This window comes from Terrapene carolina, unplaced genomic scaffold (assembly GCF_002925995.2).
Source record: "Terrapene carolina triunguis isolate 2854851 unplaced genomic scaffold, T_m_triunguis-2.0 Scaffold132, whole genome shotgun sequence".
NCBI lineage: Eukaryota > Metazoa > Chordata > Testudines > Emydidae > Terrapene > Terrapene triunguis.
The window spans coordinates 1,416,701-1,444,669 of record NW_020664483.1 but is presented as its reverse complement, the minus strand read 5'-3'; the positions used below and the strand labels follow the sequence as shown (position 1 = coordinate 1,444,669).

The 27,969-nt window shown below is 49.2% G+C and overlaps 1 protein-coding gene across 1 annotated transcript; it reads right to left on the bottom strand.

The window, feature by feature from the left end:
• Positions 1–5,630: 5,630 nt before the first annotated feature.
• Positions 5,631–27,448, bottom strand: RRP36 (ribosomal RNA processing 36). The gene is made up of 8 exons (XM_024213939.2): positions 27,339–27,448; positions 24,716–25,209; positions 18,395–18,533; positions 13,843–13,909; positions 10,904–11,008; positions 10,690–10,764; positions 10,410–10,527; positions 5,631–6,014 (listed from the first exon to the last, which is right to left on the bottom strand). The coding sequence occupies exons 2-8, from the start codon at positions 25,176–25,178 to the stop codon at positions 5,875–5,877; spliced, it is 1,107 nt and encodes a 368-aa protein (XP_024069707.2). The 5' UTR covers positions 25,179–25,209; positions 27,339–27,448; the 3' UTR covers positions 5,631–5,874.
• Between the last annotated feature and the right edge of the window lie 521 nt (positions 27,449–27,969).

Genomic DNA, 27,969 nt, shown 5'->3' with positions numbered 1-27,969 from the left:
CAGTCCCTAACCACAGCCGGGGAATCAGCACTGACTGGGGTAGTAGGAGAAAGGGGGCAATGCCTCCTGCGCAGGGTCCATCAGACGTTGGTCCGCCCTTCCCCCAAGGAGGGACCTTTGGGCAGCTGTGGCTGGGGGAGATCCTGCCTTCCCTCAAGTGCTGAGAGCTGCAGAACCTCTCGTCACTGGCCTGCCCACAGGGGAGCTGTTCTGCTCCCTTTTAACTCCTCCTCCAGCCCGCGCATCTCCTGCAGGTGCAGCGGGGCAGGACTGAGCCCAGAGCAGCTACTTCACCCCTTGTTGCCCAGTGTGGGGCTTGTATACCCCATCATGCACCCCCCCCCCAAAGATGGAACCCAGGGAGCCAGGACCATCGGACTGCTCCCCGGAGCAAGGGTCAGCATTTTGGTGAGCTTTTCTGGCTCTATGTTGAATGTTGAAGGTGTATGGCTGGAGAGACAGGGACCAGCGCCCAAGCCAGGAGGTTGCGTCCTTCATGGTGTTCAACCACCTCAGGGGGGTGCAGTAGGTAAGAAGCTTGAATGGCTTCCCCAGGAGGTAATATCAGAGAGGCCATGGCCCATTTCACAGCGAGACCCGCCTTTTTTATAATGGACTATGCTTGTTCCCATGCGGCTCGAGGAGAGTACTGGGTGTTCCTCTCCGTTTGCTTCCTGGGACAAGACAGCGCCCAGTCCCACGGCCGAAGCGTTGCTCTGTAAAATGAATTCTCCTGTGGCACCGGGACTGCACAGGACAAGCTCTTTACCCAGGAGTTCTTTCACTTTCTGCAAGCCCCCAAACCTGTCTGACTTGCTTCTTCACGGTGGGTATAGGCATGCTGTGAGGGCTTGGATTTCACCCACCAGGGGCCAGACTTGGCCCTTCCCTAAAGCATAGCCCAGAGAGGTAGTTTCTTTCTTCCCAGTCTTGAACAATGCTGGGTTTGTCGCTAGCTCAGGCTACCGTAGGGACTGAAGGATGGGTGTGACACGTATTAGATGTTCCTGCCAGCTGATTTGGCTCATGACTGCATGGGTGAAACTTGCCCTTTTAAAGCACCACATGTATCTATAGTGCCGGTTTGGCCTTTATTCTATCTGCACATTATAAATGTGATCTAGTCATGATTGCTTGTACCTAAGATATCATTAGCTCTGCGAGAGAGGCTTTGATTCTATTTTCTAGCTGGCATACCATCCACAGATTGCAGAACCTCTCTGCTGTGGGGCAGGTTGGGTCAGAAAGAACCCAGCTGTGCTGTCACATTTCAGGTGGCGTTTATGCTGGTGGTGGTTAGAAAACCCCTCTCTTTTCCCTGTAAGCTGAGCAGGTTTGCTCTGGAGAGAGTGAGACACAAACACCAAACCTTTGTTGTGTCATTTGGAAAAGCACAATCGCAGGTTGTTTTTTGGCTAGGACTTCTGTTAGGAAGCAATTAAACATGCCTCTGTTTGAACGGCCTCCAATTGCTAATATTTAACGCTCGGGTTGCTGTGCTGTTATCTGCTATAGTTCCAGCTGTGTCCGTTAGCGGAAAACAAGACAACGCCCGATGCAACCCAAACCCACTGGTGCGAGCGTTGTAGGCCCTGAAGCTGAGCAGTCCAGCAAATGCGGTTTACGACTGGGCCAGCACTCCCCGCCCTGCACGACCATCAGACAATCCCCCGTGATCTGCCCACGCAGCCAAATATTCTGCCCTGCAGAGCTAGTGCCTCCTAAAACAAGCAGAGCGGCCCAGGGAGGTTCCTGTGCAGAATATATCAGGAACCCCCTGTGAGGTTTCTAGGCCAGCTCCCCGCAGCTGTGGCCTGCCAGCAGAGCATTAGAACAATGTTAAATCTCAGAAGCCACTTGTTCACGTCCCCTCCTATCCCGCCTCCAAACCCTTCCCTGGCCCCAAACCACATGGGCAAAATGTCAGGAGCAATAGGCGTGGGGAGACCTTCCTGATGGGGGAAGGGAGGCTGGGGTCCCCAGGACACATGATTAGCTGGAGAGGGCAGAGCAGAGCTAGTGGAGCTCCTGAGGACAGGAAGTTGGTTTGGTCAGTAAAATTCAGAAAGGCTTGTGAGAAAAGACAGCTGGAAGGGGGAGTTGGGCAGCCCCAGGGCAGCAGGGTAAGCGCCCGAGCATGTGGGGGTTCTGCTGTGCCAGGAGAGCAGGGGGTTACACACATCTGGGGAAGGAAGTAGCAGTGCCAGCACAGAGGGAGTATCAGATAGTGCCAGGGCAGCCGGGGTTAAATGGCCAGGGTTGGGTGAGGATGTTACACAGGGCCTGGGCAGTGGGAATTTAATCCTGTGGAGAGGGGCAGGGCGCCAGGGAAGTGAGGGTTAAACGTGTGTGTGTGTGTGGGGGGGGGGGGAATCAAGCAGGGCCAGGGGAGTGGGGATTAAAACAGTGGGGGAGGGAGGTTAGGCACGGACGTGGCAGCTGGAACGGCCCTGGGCTCAGGGTTAGGGACATTCCTGGGGACAGGAACTGCCGACTCCATGGAGAGGAGAGGGGGTGGCAGATCTCTGGCCATGCCCACCCTGGCACTGCAGGAGAACCACTCAGGGCGTTTCATTCCTGCAGTGGTGCCATGGCTGGCTCTTTGTAATTAAAGGTTTACACACCTGCCTTCAGGGGGCTGTCAGGTCATAGAGACTCTCTGCTTCCACTTCTCAAGGTTGCGAAGGTCACACTGAAAACACGTCAGCAGGCTGAACTCTGGTCTCCCCCCTTGAGCTTCTAGGGTGGCAACTTCAAAACCTTAGAATGGGACTTTAAACATCAGCGTGAACTACCTGATCATTTCAGCTAAAGGAACAGGGCCAAGGGCTGGGAGTGGAGGCCATGTGGAGGAACTTGGGAGTGGCTGCAGCTAGGGAAACACTAGGGAGAAGAACCAAGACAGAGATAGGGGCGAGAAACACCAGAAAGAGCCGTGATCCCCAAAGACCAGTGTATTTTCTCACTGGGTGATACTGGAGGTAACAGGAAGGCAGTGAATAAGCAGTCACACCACTGCTAAGGGGCAAAAAGGTTTGTTTGCATTCTTTCTAAAATCTACATACCTAGTCACACTGGCTAGAAACAGGGTCTGAGGAAGAGCGTGGGGCAGGGGAGGATAAGATTGGAGATCATTGTTACTGAGATTCCCAGTTTCAGGGTCCATACGTCAAAAAGGGCATTGAGGAACTGAACTAAGTTCATAAGAGCAACAAGGATGATTTGAGATGTGGAAAACCTGCCTCCTAGTAAGAGATTAGTTTAGTTTGCCCAAGAGAACGCTGAGATGATTTGATCACAGTCTAAGCATTCACCTGGGGAAAGATTTCTGGTAGCAGGGGGCTCTTTACCGTGGCAAAGGCAGCACACGATCAATGGCTGGGAGCTGCAGCCAGACAAATTCAGACTAGAAATTTGAGGTTGTTTTTATAACTGGGAGTGTTCTCATGCTCTTTTGCTCGCAGCTGGAAGGGAGGGGTGGAAGGCTGGATTACTGGACAGCCTGAGGCTTCTTACCTTAGAACTGATATTACTGTGAGGGCCCTGGTGCCTTCGTGTCCAGCAGTAGTCAAATATTTCAAACGTGCAGGCTAGGCCATGCTTTTGGGTCTACACTGTGGTACATTCTCCTATGGCTCCCAGTGGGGGTGGGGCACACACAAAATGCCATTTAGCCTTGGGGAAAGTGCACTGGACTGTAAACCAGGTGACCATGAATTTAACTCACCTCTTCCACTGGCTGCTGGTGCTTCTATGTACCTGTCAGTCCTTATTATTGAGCAAGGCCTCGTACCCTGGAGGGAGACAACTACCCTTCCTCTTATCTGAGAGGTTGCACAAGATCACCACAGCAGGGACTAAAATCCAAGACTCATCCACTTACCCACACTACTTTTCAGACTGAATGTACAAACAGAGTGCTTGGGCAGCCTGTCTGTAACCACTAGACCACACTAAGGCCCCATGTCAGGAATAGACCACAGGAGTCACCATTCCCACCATTCTCCGGCTGTCTAGAAAAACACTGTTCACCCAATTGTTAAAGGTGTGTTCACCCGAAGGGGAGAGGGCGTGTGCGTGTGAGTGAGTGGTATCCCCACTGCTGATGCAGGGAGGTAGGCAGGCTGTTATGGTTCCATGAGACAAAACATTGGTTTTACCAGTATTTTGGAAGTTAAAGCGAAATTTGTTTAAAGTAGAATTCTGCATCCTCTCCAGACTGGACCCCCCCCAAAGTCAGATTGTACTGGCACTTCTTAGGCCAGGGGCCTGAGCCAACATCACCTCTGGCAAAGCCAGCAATAGAACCCAGCTCCTGCCATGTACCACCACCAACCCTTCGCCACGCTGAAAGAGTGGGCCACGTGTCTGTGCTTGGCAGCGCTGTCGGTGCAACAGGGCTGCTTCAGCACCACCATGTCTACCCAGTGGGGAGACCCAGCTGGCTGGCCAAGCAAGCAGTGGCCTACGATGGAATTTCTGTGTAGCAAATGCAGAAGGGCACTGCCTATAGAAAAGGGATGGTGCTATACTTAAGGAAGTGGCCTGGGACCCAGGTTCTATCCAGGGCTCTGGGATGTAGGGCACGTGACTTACAGCACAACCGTAGGAGGTGGCAGCTAATTTTTAACTTATGTGACGTACATAGTTTCAGCAACACTAGTGATGCACAGAAACCTGGAGGGGTTCTGAAGGTAGCTGAAGCTACCATAGAATCTCCACCATCCTGCACTCAAGTAACTGTGGAATGCAGGGGGAGTTTGCTGCAGGATTCAGGCCGTAAAAACAGCCATACAGGGTCAAACCAATGGTCCATCTAACCCAGTATCCTGTCTCTGGCTGTGGCCCATGCCAAATGCTTCAGAGGCAATAAACAGAACAGGGTAATTATCGACTGATTCATCTCCTGTCATCCAGTCCCAGCTTCTGGCAGTCAGAGGTTTAGGGAGAGACAGAGCATGGGGTTGCATCTCTGATCATCTTGGCTAATAGCCACTGATGGACCTATCCTCTGTAACTTAATCTATTTTTTTTTTTAAGCCCAGTAATACTTTTGGTCTTCACAACATCCCCTGAAAACGAGTTCCACAGGTTGACTGTGCATTGGGTGAAGAACTTCCTTATGTTTGTTTTAAACCTGCTGCCTATTAATTTCATTAGGTGACCCCTGGTTCATGTGTAAACAACACTTCCTTATTCACTTTCTCCACTCTAGTCATGATTTTATAAGCTTGCTGTGGAGTGAGACTGTACAGTACTTGCAATTTTGCCGTAGCCTAGTTGATTTTTTCCACCCTGTAATAAGAGTTCCATTAGGATTTGTGACTTACCATTTTCCCCCTACTGGCTGAAGTTACATTAAGACAATGTGGTGATGTTACAAGAAGTCAACCATGACCACAGGAAAGAGCACCAGCTCTGGGGTGCATAAGTAACGCAGGATCAATTGAGCACAATCAGCATGATTCTTCATTCTGTTTTTTCCCCTTGTGTCCCTGCAAAGCCCCCTCCAATTCTGCTGAATTTGTCTGCAAAGTGGAGGCGTGCTTTGTGAAGCACAGAGCTCCCCTTATTGGACTCCCCTGCTGTATGGACACAGAATTATAGATAAGGTTTGACCTTATGGAAGATTCGAGGTGGCCTTGTGCAGGCCTGGGTCAGAACTTTATTCTGCTCAGACTCTGTCTAGATGGACGGACACAGTCCTTGGTTCCGATGCTAAAGAGATGCAGGACAGACTTGAGGCAGTCAGGAAGTGGGGCTGCTGGCTGTAGTCACAATCCAAAGCCCAGCTCTCCATCAGAAGAGGCTAAAATCCCACCATCCGATATCCATCACTCAAAGAGCTGGTTGCCGGCTCCACCCACCCAGAAGTCACATGTTCTTCCGGAAGGGCAGTCTGCGCTTGTCCTTAATGGCGTTCCTCTTCCTCTTCTTGCTTAGGAAGCTCTCTAGCTTCCCGCTCCCCTTCAGCACTTTGTACTTCTCAGCCAGGTCCAATTTCCACTTCTCAGCTGTGGAATGCCAAAGGACAAGGTGGTGTTTACTCCAAACCAGCACAACCCTCTCAGGATCCGTTTCTGCTCTGCCCTATCCACCTGCAGCCCATTCCCTAACCCTGGCCCATGGCTCCACCCTCTTGTTTTTCACGTCCCTTGTGACGACATGTTTCTTCCAGACAGCCCATGATCCTCCTGCCCCATCATCTATACACAACAGTGCTGGACACATGCAAAATCCAGGAGCAAGGTGCTGCCCCACTTGGCTACCACCCCCCTCCCACCCGTTTAGGCTTACACTGTTCATAGTAATACTACCATTACGCCCAGAGGCCCCAGCTGACACCAGGGCCCCATTGTGCTAGGCACTGTACATACACAAACTAAAGGACAGGCCCTTCCCCAAAGAGCTATTAGTCCCATGGTACAGGTGGGGAATTGAGGCACAGCGAGATGAAAAGGCACAAGCAGTCAGTGACAGAGCAGGGAACTGAGCCAGATCTCCTGAATCCCAGTCAAGTGCCTCATCTATGGGCTCTGCCTTCCTCTCTCAGGCCTCTGGTGCAGGAACCGTGAACAACATTTTTAAAGCACCTTATGTCCAATTGACTTGGAATGAGGTTCAGGCTCTTAAGTGTCTAGGTCACTTTGGAAGGGTTCACCCATTGGTCTTCCCCTGTCTAATGTGCTTAGCACAATGGCAGTGCTAGGGAAGGCCAAAAGACAGTTACCTTTTTCCATAACTGGTGTTCTTTGAGATGTGTTGCTCATGCCAATTCAACTTAGGTGTGTGCGCTCGCCACATGCACCGGTGCCAGAAATTTTTCCCTCAGCAGTATCTGTAGGGGACCGGCTCTGGCGCCCTCTGGAGTGGCCTGGCATATAGGGCACCGCCGGCCCCCTCCACCCTCAGTTCCTACTTGCCAGTGGGGAAGGACGGCGGGTGGTGGAATGGACATGAGCAACACATCTCGAAGAACACCAGTTACAGAAAACGGTAACTGTCTTTTCTTCTTCAAGTGATTGCTCGTGTCCATTCAACTTAGGTGACTTCAAGCAGTACCCATGGAGGCGGGTAAGGAGTTCATGGACATGTAGATTTCAATACAGCTCTGCCGAACCCGGCATTGTCTCTGGCCTGTTGAGTGATGGCAAAATGGACCGTGAACGTGTGGACTGAGGACCACGTCGCAGCTCAACAGATGTCCTGGATCGGGAAGTGTGCCAGGAAAGCTGTTGAAGATGCCTGCGCTTTGGTTGAGTGGGCTCTGACAGTCGGCGGCAGCGGGGCCACTGCTAGCTGGTAACAAGCCCTTATGCAAGAGGTAATCTAGTTAGAAATCCTCTGTGTGGACACCAGGAGGCCCTTCGTCCTATCCGCTGTAGAGATGAAAAGCTGAGTCGACCTACAGAAAGGCTTTGTCCAATCTAGGCAGAAAGCCAGAGCCCTTCTTACGTCCAAAGCGTGAAGGCGCCTCTCCTCACTAGTCTCATGGGGCTTAGGGCAGAAGACCCTGGCACATGTGGAAAGTGGACACCACCTTGGGAAGAAAGTGCGGGTGGGGCTGGAGCTGGACCTTGTCCTTATAAAAGACCGTGTATGGTGGTTCCGAGGTCAGGGCATGCAGCTCGGAGACTCGCCTTGCCAACATCACCGCCACCAGGAAAGCTACCTTCCATGATAGGTGAGACGGGGAAGCACAAGGCCAAAGACTCGAAGGGCAGACCCGTGAGCCTGGACAGAACCAAGTTGAGATCCCACTGAGGGACCAGGGACCGAACTTGAGGAAAAAGTCTCTCAAGACCTCTGAGGAACCTGACCGTCATGTCATGGGAGAACACCGTCTGCCCCCGGACGAGCAGATGAAAGGCAGAGATGGCTGCCAGATGCACCCTGATAGAGAAGTGTGCCAGGCCCTGATTCCTCAAATGAAGCAGGTAGTCTAAGATCGACTGCACCGAAGAACGTGAGGGGGAGATGCTCCACTTGGCTGCCCAGCAGGAGAACCTCATCCACTTTGCCAGGTAGGTCTGTCTAGTCGAGGGTTTTCTACTCCCCAGGACCCTTCTGGATCCCTTCCAAACAGGTCCGTTCTTCGGGTTTCAACCACGCAGCATCCACGCCATGAGCTGGAGAGACGCGAGACTGGGGAGCAAGAGGCGACCGTGGTCCTGTGACAGCAGGTCTGGTCGGTCCGGCAGGGACCACGGGGGAACCGCTGCCAAGCTCAACAGTGTGCCGAACCAATGTTGGCACGGCCGCGCTGGGGCGATCATAACTTGGGCCCTGTCTCTCTTGACTTTCACCAGGACCCTGCTGACTAGCGGGATTGGGGGGGGGGGGGGGGGGGGGGGCACCAGGCTTCCTGCCCAGGACAGGAGGAAGGCATCGGAGAGGGAGCCCTTGCCCAGACCCCATCTGAAGAAGAAGCGGTGACACTTCCTGTTCTGCCTGGTGGCGAACAGATCCACTCGGGGAAATCCCCACCTTTGCCTGTGAGGTGCCTGCAGCCAAGGCCTCTTGAACTGGAGCGGGGCGGGAGAGGGAGGTAGCCAATCTCTCCGAAGCTCTGGATACCAAGGGCTGAGTGAACCCCCGTGGGTACCACCTTGCCGGCCATGGAGACCGAGGCCATGGGGCGGGCTGCAGTGCCGTCAATAGAGTCTGCACCGTAGGTATCGGAGCTTGTCCCGCAGCTAGGGAACCTCGCTCTGAACCCAAGCTAGAACTCGAGCGGTCGCTCCTCTGCGACCAAGATGGGGCTGAGTGGTGGATCTGTCCTCTTCGGTACCGGTCGCTCCTCCTGGAGTTGGATCTAGCTGACCTCGACGAGCGCCTGGATTGGGGCCTTGGCAACCGGCGGCACTCAGCGGCCCTGGTCTGGTGATCTACACCTCACACTTGATGAGCGGTACCAGAATGTGGAGCGGGATCGGGAACTAGAGTGGGCTTAGCATCGTAAAGATGCAGCCGCACGCGGTGATGCCACCCTGGGGGAATCGGTGATGGTCCGGAGAATGGTACCGTCGGTCCCTCGACCTGTCCCTGGAGAGGTACCGGTGCCACGGAGATTACACGAGCCGTGCCTCGAGCCTCTCTGCCCTTGTCTGAGGTCTGGATGGGGCTGCAAAGCTTCTACCTATCGCGGTCAGAAGCGTGTCAGCTGCGAGAGGGCGACCGTTGCCTGCGACAGAGAGCGCTGCTGGAAAGGTGGAGACTGTGGTGGTCCCGACGCGGGTTTACCCGGGAACCGGGACCCTGCAGGGGCCGAAGTGGGCAGCACCAGGAGGGACATAATCTCTTGTGCCGCTTGCAGGGCCTCTGGCATGGACGGAGCTGATGAGGACCTCTGTCGCAATCCCGGGTAGCCGGCAGGGAGCAGGCTGGGCTACACTGCTCGACCTGAACTGGGGTCCAGGATCCCCAAGGGGGTGAAGAGGTGCCAAGACAGGGCCTTGGTCCACCCCAGACTTGTCCTTTCCCTTGTGGGAAGCTGGAGACCTTCCTTGCCCTATCTTTCTGGGCTTTTTGGCTGGAGCCACAGAAGGGGACTGGTGCTGACTTGCAGACGGTACTGGCGGGGCGCTGCGCACCGACGTCATGGTGCTTGGCGCTGAATCGGAGCACTGCTCCAGCATCGGGGTAAAGGGCAGACTTCATAAGGAGCACTTTCAAGTGAATGTCATGCTCCTTCTTCGTCCCAGGCTTGATGGACTTGCAGATTCTGCATTTATCACTAATGTGACCTTCGCCCAACCACCGTAAACAACTGTTATGTGGATCGCTAATGGGCATGGGCCTTTTACAGCAACCACAGGGCTTAAAGCGTGGGGACCGGGACATGCCCCATTCGGGACCTACTAAGTCTGTAACAAACAAATAGGGAAACTAAAACTAGAGGGAAGCTATATACAATAATATACAAAAGGTAAATGGATTTGAACGAACGAGAAGCAACAGCGCTAGCTGAAGCAGCAACAGTTCCAGCACCGTCACTGGTAGCAAGAAGGAACTGAGGGTGGAGGGGGCTGGCAGCGCCCTATATGCCACGGCATACACGCACCACTCCAGGGGGCGCCAAAGCAGTGCCCTATGGATATTGCTGAGGGAAAAACTTCCAGCACCAGTGCATGTGGCGAGCGCACACACCTAAGTTGAATGGACATGAGCAATCACTCGAAGTAGAATGCTTGTTCTGCTCTTCTCTAATGGCGCTGCTGACAGATTTGCCCCACCTACACTATTGCCCCCACCAGCGTAGGGGGATCTGGTGTGATGGCTATTTATTGAATGAGTTTTTTTCAATCTGCTCGTTAGTACTCTAGGTGCAGGGACCACACGTTAATGGCAAACTGTCAGCAACAGGTCCATTTCCTAGTGTAAACAGAGCAGCAGCATCATGAACTTACATTTCTTTAGGTAGAAGGGCTTCCTTCCCAGCTGGGCCTGCTCCCTCTGTGCTCTCTTCAAGGCCAGCTCCTTCTCTCTCTGCCTCTGCCGTTCCTTCTGAGCCTCCTCCTGTTGTGTCTGGGAAGAAAAACAGGAACATGTTATGGACTGTCCAGGCCGTGCTCAGGGCAAACCTCCTGTCTCATTAGCCACACTGGAGTCTTCCATGTTGGCCAGTCTCAGCTGTCTCCCTCCCATGGGAGCAGTGAGCTGAAGCTGGTTCTCAAAACACTAACTCACCATGCGCTTTAGGAGCTGCTGCAGTTTCTCCTGCTGCTCCACATTCTGGCTTTTCTTCAGCTGCTTCTGAACTATCTACAGGAGAGAGCAATACCCAGTGAGTCCTGCTGCATGTCATTCTTTCCCTCTGAGGCCTGCATGATGGGGCCCTATAAAAGATGCCTCACTGAAGCAGGCTTTTCTGCCCCAACACAAGCAAAGGACATAGTGTCACCTCTTTTTCCCTCTTCTTGAGACCGTTCAGGAAACTGTACGTCTTCTCAAATATTTCTGGGTTGTACTCCCCAGACAGGTCATCAAAGCGTGGGTCTCTCTGCACCTGCATAGAATGGAAGGGGGGGGGGCAGAGGATTAGAACCAAGAGCAGAACTAATGCCTGAATGCAGCTTGGTTGTTCTCCCTAACTCAGCCTAGTCCTAGCTCCCGTATCTAGGGCTCTTGTCGTACACTATTTAACATTTTCATCAATGATCTGGAAGAAAACATAAAAATCAACGATAAAGTTTGCAGATACAAAAATTAGGGAAGTGGTAAATAACGAAGATGGCAGATCACTGTTACAAAGCAATCTGGATCACTTTATAAGCTGGGAACAAGCAAATGTGTATTTTAATATGGCCAAATGTAAAGTCATACATCTAGGAACAAAGAATGCAGGCCATACCTACAGGATGGGGGCCTCTAAAGTAGCGACTCTGAAAATGAGTTGGGGGTCATGGACAGAAAATCTGCTGTGGTAAACGCAATCCTAGGATGAATCAGGCGAGGCATTTCCCGTAGAGACAGAAAAGTATTAAATGTCATAGTACAAGGCACTGGTCAGACCTCATTTGGAATTCTGGTCACCCACATTCAAGAAAGATGAATTCAAACTGCGGCAGGTGAGGAGAAGAGCTACTAGGATGATCGGAGACATATGAAAGGAGACAAAACAAAGGCAGATGGGATAGGATTACCCTCTGTAAATATGTCAGGGAAGCTGAAGAGCTATTTAAGCTAAAAAAAAGTATAGGCACACACACAAATGGGGATAAACTACCCATGAACAAGTTCAGGCTAGAAATTAGAAGATTTCTAACCATCAGTAGAGTGAGGTTCTGGAACAGCGTCCCAATAAGAACCGATGGGGCAACCTACTTAGTGAGATTTGAGAGAGCTAGACAAATTTAGGAGTGTGATTGTATAAGGGGGTTGCTTGTGATTGGGGCGGGGGGGCAAGGCTCGGCAGCCCTGGGGGTCCCTTCTGATTTTTCTAAAATCCCATGCTTCAGGGCTTCCGCTGGTCACCAGCAGGAGGCAGGAAGAGATTTTTCTCTACTCTCACTTTTTTTCGGTCTTTTTGTCTCCTTCCACTGCAGCATCAGAGAAGGCCAGAGATGGAGATGGGACACTGGATGCAATGGGCTGGTGCTCTGAGGTGGCTCCAAGCATTCTCTCTCTCAGTTGCTTGGCTGGTTGGTTCTTGCTCACATCCTCAGGGTCTAACTGATTGCTACACCTGTGGTCAGGAAGGAATTTCCCCCCAGCACAGACTGAGAGTGACCTTTGGGGGTTTTCACCTCTCTCTGCAGCGTAGGGTGCGGGTCACTTGCCAGGACTATCTGGGTGTATCTTACTTACCATTTTCCTACCATTGCGGGGGCTTCAGGCACTAGGGTACCTCAGACCCTCCTGTTCTCTGCCTGTAGCACCTAATAGTCTAGTCTCCTGTGGGCTGTAACACTTTGGTCTAATTTCAGTTGTTGGGTTTAGCATGGGGGTGCTTCACGGTGTAGGAGGCCTGTGATAGACAGGAGATCAGATGAGATGATGTGGTGGTCCCTTCAGGCCTTAAACTCTGAGCTCCCAGTGCAACACTGTGGCCGAAGGGGCTAATGCGATCCTGAGATGTATAAACAGGAGAATTTGAGTAGGAGCAGAGAGGTTATTTTACCTCTGTGTTTGGCACTGGTGCGACCGCTGCTGGAATCCTGGGTCCAGTTCTGGTGCCCACAGTTCAAGAAGAATGTTGATAAACTGGAGAGGGGTCAGAGAAGAGCCACGAGAACGTTTAAAGGATTAAGTTTCTCTTTGTTAACCGAAATAGGCTCCAGAAGCTCAATCGATCCTATCAGGCAGGTTTTCTAGCCCTTTAATCATTCTCGTGGCTCTTCTCTGACCCCTCTCCAATTTATCAACATCCGTCCTGAACTGTGGGCACCGGAACTGGACACAGCATCCCAGCAGCAGTCGCACCAGTGCCAAATACAGAGAGAAAATTACCACTGCTCCCACTCGAGAGTCCCATTTGGGCAACCCAGGAGCCCATTAGCCCTTTTGGTCACTGCATCACACGGACCTCGTATTCAGCTGCTTACCCACCAGGATCCCCAGATCTTTTTCAGAGTTGCAGCTTCCCAGGATACGGGGTGGGTGGGGGTGTGTCCGCCCTACATACTGTGTTCCTAGATGCATACGTTAGCCATATTAACATGCATAGTTTGCTTGTGCCCAGTTTACCAGTCATCCAGATCACTCTGAAGCAGTGACCCGTCCTCTTCATTATTTACAACTCCCCCAGTTTCTGTGTCATCTGCAAACTTTATCAGTGGTGAGTTTATGTTTTCTTCCAGGTCACTAATAAAGATTTTAAATAGCCCAGGGCCAAGAACCGATCACTGTGGGACCCCACTAGAAACACAGCCACTTGATGATTCCCTGCTCACAATTACATTTTGAGACCTATCAGTCAGTCAGTTAGAGTCTCCATCACTGGCAATTTTAAAATCATGATTGGAGGTTTTTCCAAATGACCAGCTCTAGTTCCAACAGGATCTCATCCAGGGCAATCCTATGGCCTAATGCACGAGGTTAGATTAGATGATCACAGTGGTCCCTCTGGCCTTGGAATCTAAAAATCTAGGACTAGCTGGAAGCACCATTTCCTCCACATATCCGCTGGCAGCACCAAACTCTCCTGTACTCACAAGGGGATGCGCCTCACAGCCTGCTCCTTGACTGCCTCAGAAGTCTGTGGGTCCATACCTTTCCCCCAGACCACCACCTGGGTCTCATTCCCTTCATCAGTCCATTTATGCTGTCTCTCCACACGCATCTTGTGTCCCTCATCAGCCCCCAAAAGAACCGACTGCTAACCTGGGAAAGAGCACTTACCGTCTTTTTAACAGAGACCACTTGTCGTAGAAAGGGGACCGGTTTCTTGGCAGAAATCTCCAGTGGCCTGAGAGAAACACATATGTTAGAGAAAGGAGGAGACAGGACTGGCCAGGTCAGACTCTGATTGCTGACAGTTTGCTACCACTCAGCATAGAGAAAGACCACTGCTTCTCCAGTCACCCAGAACAATCAAAGAAAACTGGGGAGGTTTGCTCTGTGCAGTCCATTCACCACCTGCACCTCTCACATACACCTGCCTTCAGACCACCATCCTCAGAGCCAGGGCAGGAGAACTCCCCACAGTATGTTTTCCAGGGCTTTGTCCAGGCTAGTTTTAAAATATTTCCTAAGGAATGGAGTTTCTATAGCTTCCCTAGGAACAATGTGAAATAATTTATTGCTCAATCACCTGACAGTCTCCTTTGCTTAATTTCATCCCATGATACCTACGTAAACATGGCCCTTATACACACATTAAATAATCCTTCTCCCTCCCTGGTGTTCTCGGCCCAATACTATTCAATATCTATCAATGAAGAAGATTACAAAAATCACGCTGGCAGAGTGGTAAATAACAGAGACAGATAGGTCAGCTCTAGAAAGCTATCTAGATTGCTTGGGCAGCTGGGCTCACTAGATCTTGCCTTTTTAATACAGCCAAATGCAAGGTCAGACATCTAGGAACCATGGGAATATGTCACACTTACAGGATGAAGGTCTGTATCCTGTAAAGAGACTCTGAAAAGGATTTAGGGGCCATGGTGGAAACGGAACATGAACTCCCAGTGCGATGCCGTGGCTAAAAGTGCTATCACAATCCTTGGATGGAAAACAGGGGAATACAGAGTAGAAGCAGGGAGTGGTAGTATTACCACTGATGAGACTGTTATTGGATACTGTGTCCAGTTCTGGAGTCCACACCTTAAAAAAGATGCTCGCAAATCAGAGAGGGTTCAGAAAAAAGCCACAAGGATGCATCAAAGTCTGGAAAACCTGCCCTATAGTTAGAAACTAAAGGAGCTCAATCTATTTAATTAAGAGGTGACTTGATCACAATCTGCAAGAACCTATATGGAAAGAAGATTTGATGGTATAGGGTTTTTTAACCTAGCAGACAAAGGCAGAACAAGATCATAGAATCACAGAATATCAGGGTTGGAAGGGACCTCAGGAGGTCATCTAGTCCAACCCCCTGCTCAAAGCAGGACCAATTCCCAACTAAATCATCCCAGCCAGGGCTTTGTCAAGCTGGGCCTTAAAAACCTCCAAGGAAGGAGATTCCACCACCTTCCTAGGTAACGCATTCCAGTGCTTCACCACCCTCCTAGTGAAATAGTGTTTCCTAATATCCAACCTAGACCTCCCCCACTGCAACTTGAGACCATTGCTCCTTGTTCTGTCATCTGCCACCACTGAGAACAGCCGAGTTCCATCCTCTTTGGACCCCCCCTTCAGGTAGTTGAAAGCAGCTATCAAATCCCCCCTCATTCTTCTCTTCTGGAGACTATAGCTGGAAACTGAACTAGATACGTCCAGACTAGAAATAAGGTGCATTTTGAACAGTGAGGGTAAGCCACCACTGGAACAACTTACTAAGAGATGATATAGTATCTTCATCACTTGAAGTCTTTCAAACAAGACGGAATGTCTTTCTAAAACAACATGCTCTAGCTCAATCATAAGTCATGGGCCTGATGCAGAAATCATTGGGTGAGGTTCTCTGCCCTGTGCTATACAAGTCAGACTAGATTATCATAATGGTCCCTTTTCATCTTAGCATTTATGAAAGTATTTGTAGACATGTGGTCCCTCGCCCCCTTAGCCATAGTTGACCAGATATTAATTTAAGCACACACAGCTATTATAATCAGTGTTCATTAATACATTCCTCCAGACCCTCATCATTTCTACTGCTTTTTTTTCTAAATTCCCATCTTGCTAATAATGAAGTGCCTAGAACTGTATTAGATATTCTAAATCCCACCAGAACTGTACAAAGAGGACCACTGCCTCCCACCCAGTATAACTGGATTCAAAAAAGAATTAGATACGTTCACGGAGGATAGCTCTATCAATAGCTATTAGTCAAGATGGTCAGAGATGCAACCTCATGCTCTGGGTATCCATAAATCTCTGCCTGCCAGAAACTGGGACTGGACAACGGGCGGATCACTCGATAAATTGCCTTATTCTGTTCATTCCTTTTGAAACATCTGGCACCTATGTCAGATTACAGGATACTGGGCTGCAAGGACCCACTATGGCCATTCTTATATTCTCCCTGCTACTCACCTTTGTGTATGCAGTCCAAAACCACACTTGCTAATTTTGCTGCCATATCATGTTAAAGGGTCATGTCTCATTAGCCATGCACTATCGCCCCAACACATTTTCCTCATTACTGCTTACCAGGGATTTTGGATTATCTTCTCCAAAATCAATCACATTTTGTTGTTTTCTGACAGTTTTTCAAATCACCTTTGCTCCCTCTGTATCACTTCTGTCCTCAATGGTATTTGAGGTTCCCCCCAATTCAACATCATCAGCAAGCGACATGAGTGCTGTTTAGTCTCTCTTAAGATGTTTGTAAATTAGACTGGACATAGCCCAATCCCAGCAGCATCTCTCACTGGACACCTCCCCTCAATGTCATACATTGCCATGTACCATTATCCTTTGACAGGTAGCCGAAAGAGTGTAAACAATCTGGGCGTGCCACAGAAAGGTCAGATTTTGAGACACTGCATCCAACGCTTTCCTGAAATCCAAATATGACAATGTTCAGCAGTGAAACTAACAAGTCAGGTCAATTTTGCTTTGCTGCAGCTCAGACAGTACTTTCTCCCAAAAAGCAGAGGCAGGATTTGGAGCTATTCACAAGAAAAGAGGATGCAAATAATGGGGGCTGCATGAAGGAAAGAGTAACAGTCCCTGCAGCCCTGGACAATCAGGAGGCTTACAGGCATGTGGGGGTGGGGGGCGAGGAGAGAGAGTAAATGATCTCCCTGCTGGAAGAGAGAAGGACATCCCCCATCTGGCATCTATCAAATTCAGACATTTCCTAGCCATAGACAATACAAGAGAGGAAGTCCCAAGCACAGTCCCATGATAGTACCCTGCTAGGAGCACCAGCACTAGCCCCACATCCAGCAGCTTGGCTCCTCACCAGAGTGTTGCCCCAGCAGCTCCCTGGAGACCCCCACCCTTTCTTCTACTACACATTTTTCAAGCCCCGCTCAGTGCATTTCTTTGTATTTTCATGACAGGTGATTTGGCAGGGACTGCTACCCTTTGAACAAGTGTGCAGCACTTCATTCTACAGTGCTCCACTGAAATCAGCAGAACTCTGATGGATTTCCCTGGCAGACCTTTTAGGAAGGTTCCTTTCAGAACACAAACATACCAAAGGACTTTAGCAGCCTGGGGGCTTTTGTATGAAGCATTCCTCAAAAGGCTTTGGAGCATCAGCAATAACTAGAGATAAATACTCCATAATAGCAGAGGCACAGATGTTTTATGAGGCATACTGGATTGTCTGTAAAGCTCCAAGATCCTCAGGTAGAAGGCAAAACAGAAGTACAAAATATTCTCACCATCCCTGTAAGGGGGAAGAGAGGTTTTCATCTGAGGTTTAGAACTAGATGAAAGAATGCTGATGAAACAGAGTGGGGAGGCAGTCTGTTTGAATCACCTTGGATATGACACTTACTCGGACTGAAAACTGGCTTCAGGACCACAAATCAAGGGTAATGACACATGGTAATGTATAAAGCTGGGGGGAGGTGTCTGGTGAGGGACTGTAGCAATCTGTTTAGGTCTTGTATTATTTCATATCTCCACTAATCATCACATTGATGACACCCCAGAATATATTCAACTGGGAGGAGCTGTGAACACCAGTGCTGACAAATTTGGACAGAAATTAACAAGAGGAAATTTAACTTGGAAAAAATGCAGCTGTGAGAGGCTGCAGAGGGGAAAAAGCAATTTGGGGCTACATCCGGCCACGGAGCAGGAGGGATAGCTCCTCTTTAGATAGCTCTAACTGTACTTGGAATAATGTGCTCAGCTGTGGGCACCTCGTTACCAGAACGATATTGGCAAGCTGGAAGGAGTTCAGAAAACAGTAAGAAGAATGGTTCAGTGACTGAAGGGACTCAGTTAAGATTTAAAGAGAACTATGGACAGCTCAGAAGAGACAACAAAAGGTGAGCATGGGAAGTGTTAAAAGCATCTCTCAATCTGAGGGGCTGCAAAGCACCTGCAGTAAGGATAGCAGAGACACAGGCAGGACGAGTGTCTCAGCAGGAAGTGTTGGTTAGGAACTAAGAGCTATCTTGACAAACACTTTTGCTGAGTTCAAAGTCATGGCTGGCAAGTGGCAAAGGGATGGACCATTCCCAAAGGAAACATTATGACAAAGGATCTCTTTTGTGTGCCATGCTAGAGGGTCTGATCCACCTGCCTGGCACAGAAGACACTCTGAGGATCCCAGGCAGCACATACATACACTTCTGTCTGCAGAGAAAGGGCTCTGGAACACCTTTACCCCTGTTTGCTGGGCCGTTGCTTTGTCCTAGGTTTTGTATGGTTCAATGGCTTCTTCCCACTAGTCATCTGCTGATACGCTTTGGTTCCAACACTGTTCCGCAGCTGCAGCAGTTCCTCGAAAGACATTAAGGATAGTTCTGGGAAAGAGAAAACAAAAAGGGACTCTCACAGCCAGACACACACTTCTGCCCTTACACCCTCTGTACAAGGGATACAGGGGCAGCTGCAGTGCCTCCACTCACAAAACACTTCCACCCCCAAGCACAGGGACAGCCAGCAAGTCAGACTGTCTTTCTTGGGTTTCTCCCAAGACTAGAGTGCAGGCAAATGCACATGGTATGGAAACAAAACCAAGAGAAACACCAGGATACTAGAGAGAGATTTCAGTGGCAGTGATTTTACATGTTACTTGCAACTACAGACAAAGTAGATGGTATGCCTGTTAGCCCATTATTTCTAGTTACACCCCAAACAGTTCCTCTTCCTCTTGTTTACACCTTTAAAATAGTCAAGACATTTACCCTCCCCATAGTAGTGCGAGACATATACATCCCCTTGAATTCTTCATGATATTAAGTGTCTGGAACTAACACAATATTCCTGATGTGATCTGGCCAGTGCAATCATCTTCCTGCACATGCCACAAAGCCTCTGAACATGCAGCCCAAACAGTACACTCCATGCTCAGATTGTCACATTGGATCAGACCATTGGTCCATCAAGTCAGTTATCCTGCCCTTGGCAACCACCAATATCTTCTGCTTCAGAAAGAAAAAGAAAAAAACCTAACAAAGCTGGTCAACTGCATGCAAATTCCTGACTGACCCCATTAACAGAGGACGTCCTGAAGCAGAAGATTCAATTACTTTAAGTGTCTTTATTGAAGTAGAATTTCTTTACCTATGTCATACTTTAGGGCAACTGCTCATGTATTCCCCCGTCATAATCCAGCAAGGGCATCCACTCCAGGCTCTCAGCCCCTCAGCAGTCACTTCCCTTGGGCAGAGACCCACATCTCTTCCTCTCCTAACCAGGGGTTTTCCAGGTTGCACAGGAGTTCCCCAGGAAGTCAGACCTCCTGCTTTGCTTTCTCCTCAAAGGCTGTAAACAGTGTAATATCCCAGTTATAACGTACCACGCAGTAGAGCCCTGCAGTGGGACTGGGAGATGCACCAGGACATAATGGGTCTTCTCAGACAGCAAACACATGCTGCAGACCCTGTCCGACCTACTTGTCCAAACCTGCTAGCAGCTACCCCCACCCCCACCCCAGCATTCCAAGTGGCATCATGGGCCGCACCATACCCCTGCCACTCCATGCCGGGAGACTGCAAGAAAAACCACAGATTCACATCCAGGGAACTGTGAGAACCATGGCAGGTGAATGAGTAGCCACAATTAACTAAGTTTGTGCACTGAAATGGATAGAAATGTTTGCTGCCTTTCCAATTTCATAGTCCCATTCTGTTAATTTATGTTTAAAGTTTATACTGCCTTGCCTGTTTTTTTGCACAGTTTTTCTGCCCTGATTAGGCCACTCAATACATTTATATTTTTTAAAATAAAATAATGATCTTTATTAGTTCACCACACCTATCACTGAATGCACAGTGGTACTTAAAGCACATGGTACTTATAAAGGTGCAGTCATTTATAAATGTACGACGAGCACCTCTTAATTCATAGCTTCAGTACACACACAGTTACAGATGGCCAGCGAGCACTACACAGTTCCTAGCAGCACCCAACGCTTCAGCCCCACAGAACAGTCCAGTACAGAACGGTAATGTGGCTGACCGTTAAAGTACTCTTTCAAAGCCTCCCTCAACAACATACTCCCACACTGAGCTTGCATAACAGCACTTGTGTCTGGCTGTTCAAACTTAGACAGCCACTCCACCTCAGCCCTCTACCCTGCTGGCAGCTTCTCCGCCGTTGCATCACAGATATTATGCAGGACACAACCCCTGGAGTAAGTGGTAGGCTGGGAACCCCAAAATCACTACTGGCATTTCCATATTGTCAATAGTAGTCTGATGGTTGGGAAAGAATCCCGCTGCTTGTAGCTTTCTGAACAATCCTGTGTTCTTAAAGATGTCAGGGGCATGCACCTTCCCTGATTAGCCCATATGGATATTGGTGAAGTGTCCCTAGTGAGCCACCATTTGCATAACCACAGGAAAGCAGGCCTTTCTGTTGACGTACTCTGTGGCAAGGAGGGCTGGGGCCAAAATAGGAATGGGCATGCCGTTTTTCATCCTACTGCAGTTTGGAAACCCTCTTGCTATAAAGCCATCCACTACGTCCTGTCCATTGCCCAGCGTCACTGTCCTGCATAGCAAGAGGTTATTAATGGCCCTACAAACTTGCAAGACACTGGCCCGCACTGTGGGTTTCAAACTCCAAAATGATTTCCTGCTGACCAATAAGCAATCTGGCCTTGCAAGCTTCCAGAATGTGATTACCACTTGCTTCTCAACTGTCAGTATAGCTTTCATTCTGATGTCACTGCACTGGATGGTTGGGGCAACCATGGCACACAGATCCAGGAATGTGGCCTTTTGCATCCAAAGGTTTTGTAGCCACTGCTCGTCGCCCCAATCCTGCATTACAATGCAATCTCACCAGTTAGTGCTTTTCCTTGGGCCCAGAAGCAGCGCTCCACCATCTGCAGCTGTTCTGTGACAACAACCACCTTGAATTGTTTTTTGCTATGTCCCTTAGCAATCTGTCCTCAAAGGAATGGCCTCATTATCCAAGAGCAATACCCAAGTTAGAAGCCAACTACAACACATAGACCCAGTTGCTGCGAAAGGTGAAAGTTCTGGGACTCCTAGCACGGTATAACTGGGTTTTTAGAAAAGAATTAAACACATTCCTGGCGGGTAGGTTCATCAGTGGCTATTAGCCGAGATGGTCAGGGATACAATCCCATGTTCCAGGTGTCCCTAAATCTCTGACTTCTAAAAGCTGGGACTGGATGACACTATATGGATCACTCAATATATTTTCCTGTTCTGTTCACTCCCACCGGCCACTGTCGGAAGTCTCACCCAGTATGGCCATAACTCTATAAAGTTCATAAACACTCTATTGTGTTCTGGGCACTCAAGCACCACAAAGCCTTTTTAAGCTGCTACTTCTCATATCTAACCTTCATTACAGTTCTATCACACCAGTTCTTCTATCACTTCAGTGCCTTACAAATTCCAGGACACCTGACAATCTGCCTCTCCCCCACCCACCCCCAGCCAAGAAGATGTTTTCAGTATTTGTTGTATTTCAGTGGATTTGGTTTTGGGAGGTTAGGTGAAAGAAGTGGATTTTACATTTCAGTTGGAAGGTGAGAGATGAAGTGGTCATTCTGATTTGTGGCTACTTGTTCACTAACACCCCTAAATATCTTGGCATCACTGGTTTCCAGGTTTCTGCCTTGCACTGAACATCTGTGTTTCACATTTCTTTTATTTTGACCACCTATCTAATCTCTCTAGAGCCCTCTCTATTATTTATCTTCATTATATTCATGCCACCTCCAAGTTCAATATCATCTGAATTTCATTTATGTGCTCTCCATTCCCTCCTTCAGATCCATTAATAAATATGTTTAATAAAACCTAACACCTGTCCCTGCAGAACTCATTAAACACCTCCCTAACTCAACATGTTACTATTTACAATTAAGCTTGGTTTGTGGTGAATCAGCTAGGTTTTAATCCATGCAATAGCGTCGGACCTTATCCAATGTCATTTTTTTGGGTTTGATTTCATAAGGATGCAAATCCTATAATTGTGCATTCAGGCAGACACTCAGATGCATGGGAGTAACTCAGATGCAAATTTAAGCAGCTGGTTTCGAAAATTTGGTTCTGAATCAAAGGCTTTACAAATATCAGATATCACATCTGTATCATTCTTACTGCCCACTAATTTAGTAAATAAAAAAAAGTTTGTCAGGCATTATTTTTTCTTTATAAATCCTCCATGCTGCTTCTTGCTCAGAGCTCTATGATACCCTGAATCAGGGGTGTCAAGCATTCTGTGAGAAAGGCTAATGCCATTTTTAATTGTTGGCAGGGGTATAAATTTAAGACTAAATACTATCCTCATTTCACAGTGAGAATTCTGCTGATGTCAATTGGAACTTCATAGGGCTAGAAGGAACCACAATGGTCATCTAGTGACTCCCTGCCAAGATGCTGAACTTGGTGCAGACATGAAGAGTAGAATTTGGCTTTTGTCATAAGTAGACTTAGTTATCTATATTTGTTGCCTGTTTGGTTCTTATTGTTGCATTCAGCATCACTCGGAAGAAAACATGTTCATCTTTTAGTACCAACACTCCTGCTTTCCCCACCTTCCTTCCTAATTCCTTTTTTCTCTTTCTTTATGTCCCTTCTACATCTTCTTCCCTGCAGCACAATTCTTCACAATTCCACAACCCCACTGGCTTTGCTCCCCTCCTATTCTCTTCACTGCATCTACTCAAATGATCAGTAACAAAACAGTTAATGCTGACATTTCATAGGTTCGTAGATTCCAAGGCCAGAAGGGACCATCAGGATCATACAGTCTGATCTCCTGTATAACGCAAGCCATAGAACTCCCCCAAAATAATTCCTAGAGCAGATCTTAGAAAGTCCTATCATCAAGCTTTAGTGTTAACACTCCAACTAAATAAATGGGCAGTAGAGAAGTTCACAAATCACAAAGCTACTGTTTCAGGCTCAGGAAGACAAAACTGCATCTGCATACCCTTGATTCACATTTGGAAGGTTATCATTAAAACTGAGCAGGCTCCGAGCTCTCTCTTGTTTTTTTAATTAAAACTTATTCTTCACAGTCTAAATATACCATGCAGCCCCAAGTACATCAAGGGGGCTCTGTGTTTGACACCACTGAACCACATGTTTTACAGGTTATTTTCCTTTACTATTTGTCCCATTATTTCACTCAAGACTTAAATTAGATATATGGGTGGCATTTGCCAGGAGCCCTTTTGAAGGCGGAGATCATATTTGCATACACCACCTCAATCCTTTGGAACCTTCCTAGTTTTCGCAGTTCATTAGCTAATCCACATCGGAAGACTTCACAGACATCAACTATGGTTCTCAGGCACTTGGTGGCAGAACCTTGGCTACTGTCCCATGACCCTGACAAACTGAATGCTTAACTTTCTTCACACGGAAATTAAATAAATACAGAAATCTTCGGGGTTTTCATTCTACAGATTTATGAGCTCTACTTAAAGAGCTCAGATAAAATCATGAGCCATCCCCCCATCCCAAATTCAATTCATGAGGTTGGTGTGGGTGGGGAGGAAAGACGAATAGTTAATTAAGAGCTCACACATTGCACATGACTATCAAACTGCTTATTAGTTCAGCTCCAATCCATCCTCAGGTCAACGTGGTAACATTCTCTACAAAAGACTCTCCAAGGCAGTGGCTCTCAAACTTTTTTTTACTGGTGACCCCCTTTCACATAGCAAGTCTCTGAGTGCGACCCCCCCTTATAAATTAAAAAAACTTTTTTATATATTTAACACCATTATAAATGCTGGAGGCAAAGCAGGGTTTGGGGTGGAGGCTGACAGCTCGTGACCCCCCATGTAGTAACCTCGCAGCCCCCCAAGGGGTCCCGACCCCCAGTTTGAGAACCCCTGCTCCAAGGTTTTGTCCAGTTTTAAGTGACTCAGATAATAAGTTTCCAATGTTTCCCTTAGGCTACATCCTTAAAGATTCTACACGATTAGGACATAGGTCCTGGTATCCAGCCTAAGGGTTTATCCATTCTACAGATTTTTAACAAGTTTATAACCAGGTTGTAACAGTTTACTCCACATACAAGGTTCCAAACCCGGTGGGTTTGACCCCGCTGGGGAACAGAGCTGTAACGTGCCTGTCAGGCTATAACTGGGTTGTAACAAGAAGTGTCTACTGCAGACAGGCTGGTCTGACCAGCTCTGTGCAACTGGATTAGCCAGTCATCCTATTTCCCAGGTCTCTGTTCCCAAGGACATCTCACTATACCACACAGCAACTGAAAACACATCCACATCCTCTACCCAGGCACCATTGGTGAGGCAGCATGAAACGCATGTACCTGGCAGGGTGCAAAGTGTCAACAGGCTAACATGAAATTATGCCAACAAAAATATAGCTGTGTGAATGCCCTGAACCATGGTAGCAGTACTTGTGAGATAGGAGCACGTCAAAGAGAAAAGCAGGAGTCAGCATGGAAAGAAGATCTCAGAACCGCTGATGGGTCACACTGAAACACAGTTTATTAAACACTTCCTATTATCAGTGTTTACCTCTCTTCGTATCACTCTCTGGGGTAGTTTTGAATTTTGAGATGTCTTTTCCCCCAGCACATGGCTCTTCATCACTGCTGCCAGCGGTTCCGCTACCTGTCTTGTCATCATCATCCCCTGAGAAGTCCTCCAGATCACTGTAATCGCTATTGCCATCGCTGTCCTCGGAGTCCTCACTGACAGCTCCCTGGTCAGTGGCACTCTCTCCTTGCAGGAGCCGAGGCTTTTTAGCATCATGATTGCACTCCCCAGAAATGCCTGCTATGCCACTTGAACTCTCCAGCGGTTGCTTCTGAGCAGTGACAAGCTTAGCATCAAGGATGGTGTCTTGAGCACTTTCTTCCACAGTCTCTGTGGCTGGTACTTTCCTTTTGCCGTGCATCCCCCGAGACACTCCTTTTCCAAAGGAGGAAACATTCTTTCTGGGGCTGTTCCCAGGCCTGTCCTGGCGTGGCCACATCATGAGGCTTTCACTGTTTCCACACAGACTCCAACTGCAATAAACAATCAGTTGTACATAAGAGCAGCCATACTGGGTAAGACCAAAGGTCCATCTAGCCCAGTATCCTGTCTGCCGACAGTGGCCAATGTCAGGTGCCCCAGAAGGAATGAACAGAACAGGGAATCATCAAGTGATCAATCCCCCATCGCTTAATCCCAGCATCTGACAAACAGAAGCTAGGGACACCATCCCTGCCATCCTGGCTAATAGCCATTGCTGGAGACCTATCCTCCATGAACTTATCAGTTCTTTTTTGAACCCTGTTATAGTCTTGGCCGTCACAACATCCTCTAGCAGTGTGTTCCACAGACTGACTGTGCAGTGTGTGAAGAAATTCTTCTTTTTGTTTGTTTTAAATCTGCTGCCTATTAATTTCATTTGGTGACCACTAGTTCTTACGTTATGAGGAGTAAATAACACTTCCTCATTTACTTTCTCCACACCAGGCATGATTTTATAGTCTTCAATAATATCCCCCCTTAGTCATCTCTTTTCTAAGCTGAAAAGTCTCAGTTTTATTAATCTCTCCTCATACGGAAGCCATTCCATATCCCTAATCATTTTTGTTGTCCTTTTCTGAACCTTTTCCAATTCCAATAGATCTTTTTTAAGATGGGGCGACCACATCTGCAGGCAGTATTCAAGATGTGGGTGTACCATGGATTTATACAGAGGCAATCCAATATTTTCTGTCTTATTATCGATCCCTTTCTTAATGATGCCCAACATTCTGTTCACTTTTTTGATTGACGCTGCACATTCAGTGGATGTTTTCAGAGAACTATCCACAGTAACACCAAGATCTCTTTCTTGAGTGGTAACAGCTAATTTAGACCCCATCATTTTATATGTATAGTTGAGATATTTTCCAATGTGCATTACTTTGCATTTATCAACATTGAATTTCATCTGACATTTTGTTGCCCAGTCACCCAGTTTTGAGAGATCCTTTTGTAGCTCTTCGCAGTCTGCCTGGGGCTTAATTATCTTGAGTAGTTTTGTATCATCTGCAAATTTTGTCACCTCACTGTTTACCCCTTTTTCCAGATCATTTATGAATATGTGGAATAGGACTGGGCCCAGTACAGACCCCTCAGGGACACCACTATTTACCTCTCTCCATTCTGAAAATGGACCATTTATTCCTATCCTTTGTTTCCTATCTTTTAACCAGTTACTGATCCATGAGAGGACCTTCCCTCTTTCCATGACAGCTTACTTTGCTTAAGAGCCTTTGGTGAGGGACCTTATCAAAAGCTTTCTGGAAATCTAAGTACACTATATCCACTGGATCCCCCTTGGACACGTGCTTGTTGATCCCCTCAAAGAATTCTAGTAGATGGGGGAGGCATGATTTCCCTTTACAAAAACCACGTTGACTCTTCCCCAACAAGTTATTTTCATCATAGCGCTGTTGTAGCCATGTCGATCCCAGGGCATTAGCCAGACAAGGTGAGATCATCTCTTTTATTGTCAGGTATCAGGGGGTAGCCGTGTTAGTCGGTATCCACAAAAACAACAAGGAGTCCCCTTAAAGACGAACCGATTTATTTGGGCATAAGAAGTGAGGTTTTTACCCACGAAAGCTTATGCCCAAATAAATCGGTTCGTCTTTAAGGTGCCACCGGACTCCTTGTTGTCTTTTATTGGACCAACTGAAATACAACTCACCCCACCCCTCCTTGTCTCGCAAACAGCGAGTGCCACTGATCGCAGCCCTGTGGGCTGCTCCTGCAGGGGCTCTGGCTGCCTCCTAGGACGGGCAGAAGGGGCACTGCAGATCCCTGCAGCTCGGGACTGGCCCCCCCCTGGGCCGAAGCCACCGAGCGGCCGCCCACCAAGGGCCCTGGCCAGCCAGCCAGCCGCCCTCCCCCCGGCTCGGCACAGGCCCCGAGCACGCTGCAGTGGCGTGCGGGAGAAGCCCGACGGCTGGGGCTCTGCTGCGGGACCGAACTCCACCCGCCCCCGGAGCGAGCTCAGGGGCGGCACGAGCGGTCCAAGCATCGGGGGGGGAGGCGCTCGCTCTCAGCCCGGTGGCCCCAGCCCGGCCTCGAGGCGCGGCTCCCCGGAGGCTCCTCCCACCCGCCCCGCGCGGGGACCGCGACCCCAGCCCAAACTCACCCCAGGAGGCTCCCGGACGCCCGGCAACTCCGCACGCTAGCCAGGCTCCACGCGGCCGGACCAGGCCCCGCCTCGCCTCCAGGCAACCGGCCCCGGCATTGCGTCACAGAGGGCGGAGAGCGAGACGGCTGGGCGCATGCGCGGGCGGAGAGAGAGAGGCGCCTAGGGCCGGGGGGGGCGCGCGGGGGGGAGAATTGCGCATGCGCCGAAGGGCGGAACGGGACGCGACGCGACGCGACGCTTGGGCGGGAGAGGCGCGAGGGAGCGTCGCGCGGCCCCCGTAGCGGTTCCCTCAGGCATGTCCCTTCCCCCCCCTCACACACAGCCACACACAGGCCGGGATCTCAGGCTTTATTCACAGCTCTGGGCTCCGCGTACACAGCCCGGTGCTGCTCCCCTTGGGGACGGCGGGGCCCCTGTGCGCCGGGGGGTGGCCAGGCCGAGGCATTCCCCTTCCCCCCGGCCACGGCTGAGGGCGATGGCTGAAGCCTTCAGGGAGCTCCCGCCCTTGGGGGGATGATGCCCAGCCCCAGGGCCGAGAGGGTCCATCACTTCCCTGCCGTGGCCAGCAGCGGAGGCTGCTCGTGGGACGGCTGAAGGCCTCATGGTGGAGCCAGCGTAGCTTTACTGC

Excerpts from the sequence above, each read along its gene's own strand:
- RRP36 (XM_024213939.2), bottom strand. The coding sequence starts at position 25,178 with ATGATGTGGCCACGCCAGGACAGGCCTGGGAACAGCCCCAGAAAGAAT. Across the intron at positions 11,009-13,842 it reads TGGTCTCTGTTAAAAAGACG|GTGCAGAGAGACCCACGCTT; the intron begins GTAAGTGCTCTT and ends CATTCTATGCAG. Across the intron at positions 6,015-10,409 it reads GCCCTTCTACCTAAAGAAAT|CTGAGAAGTGGAAATTGGAC; the intron begins GTAAGTTCATGA and ends GGCATTCCACAG.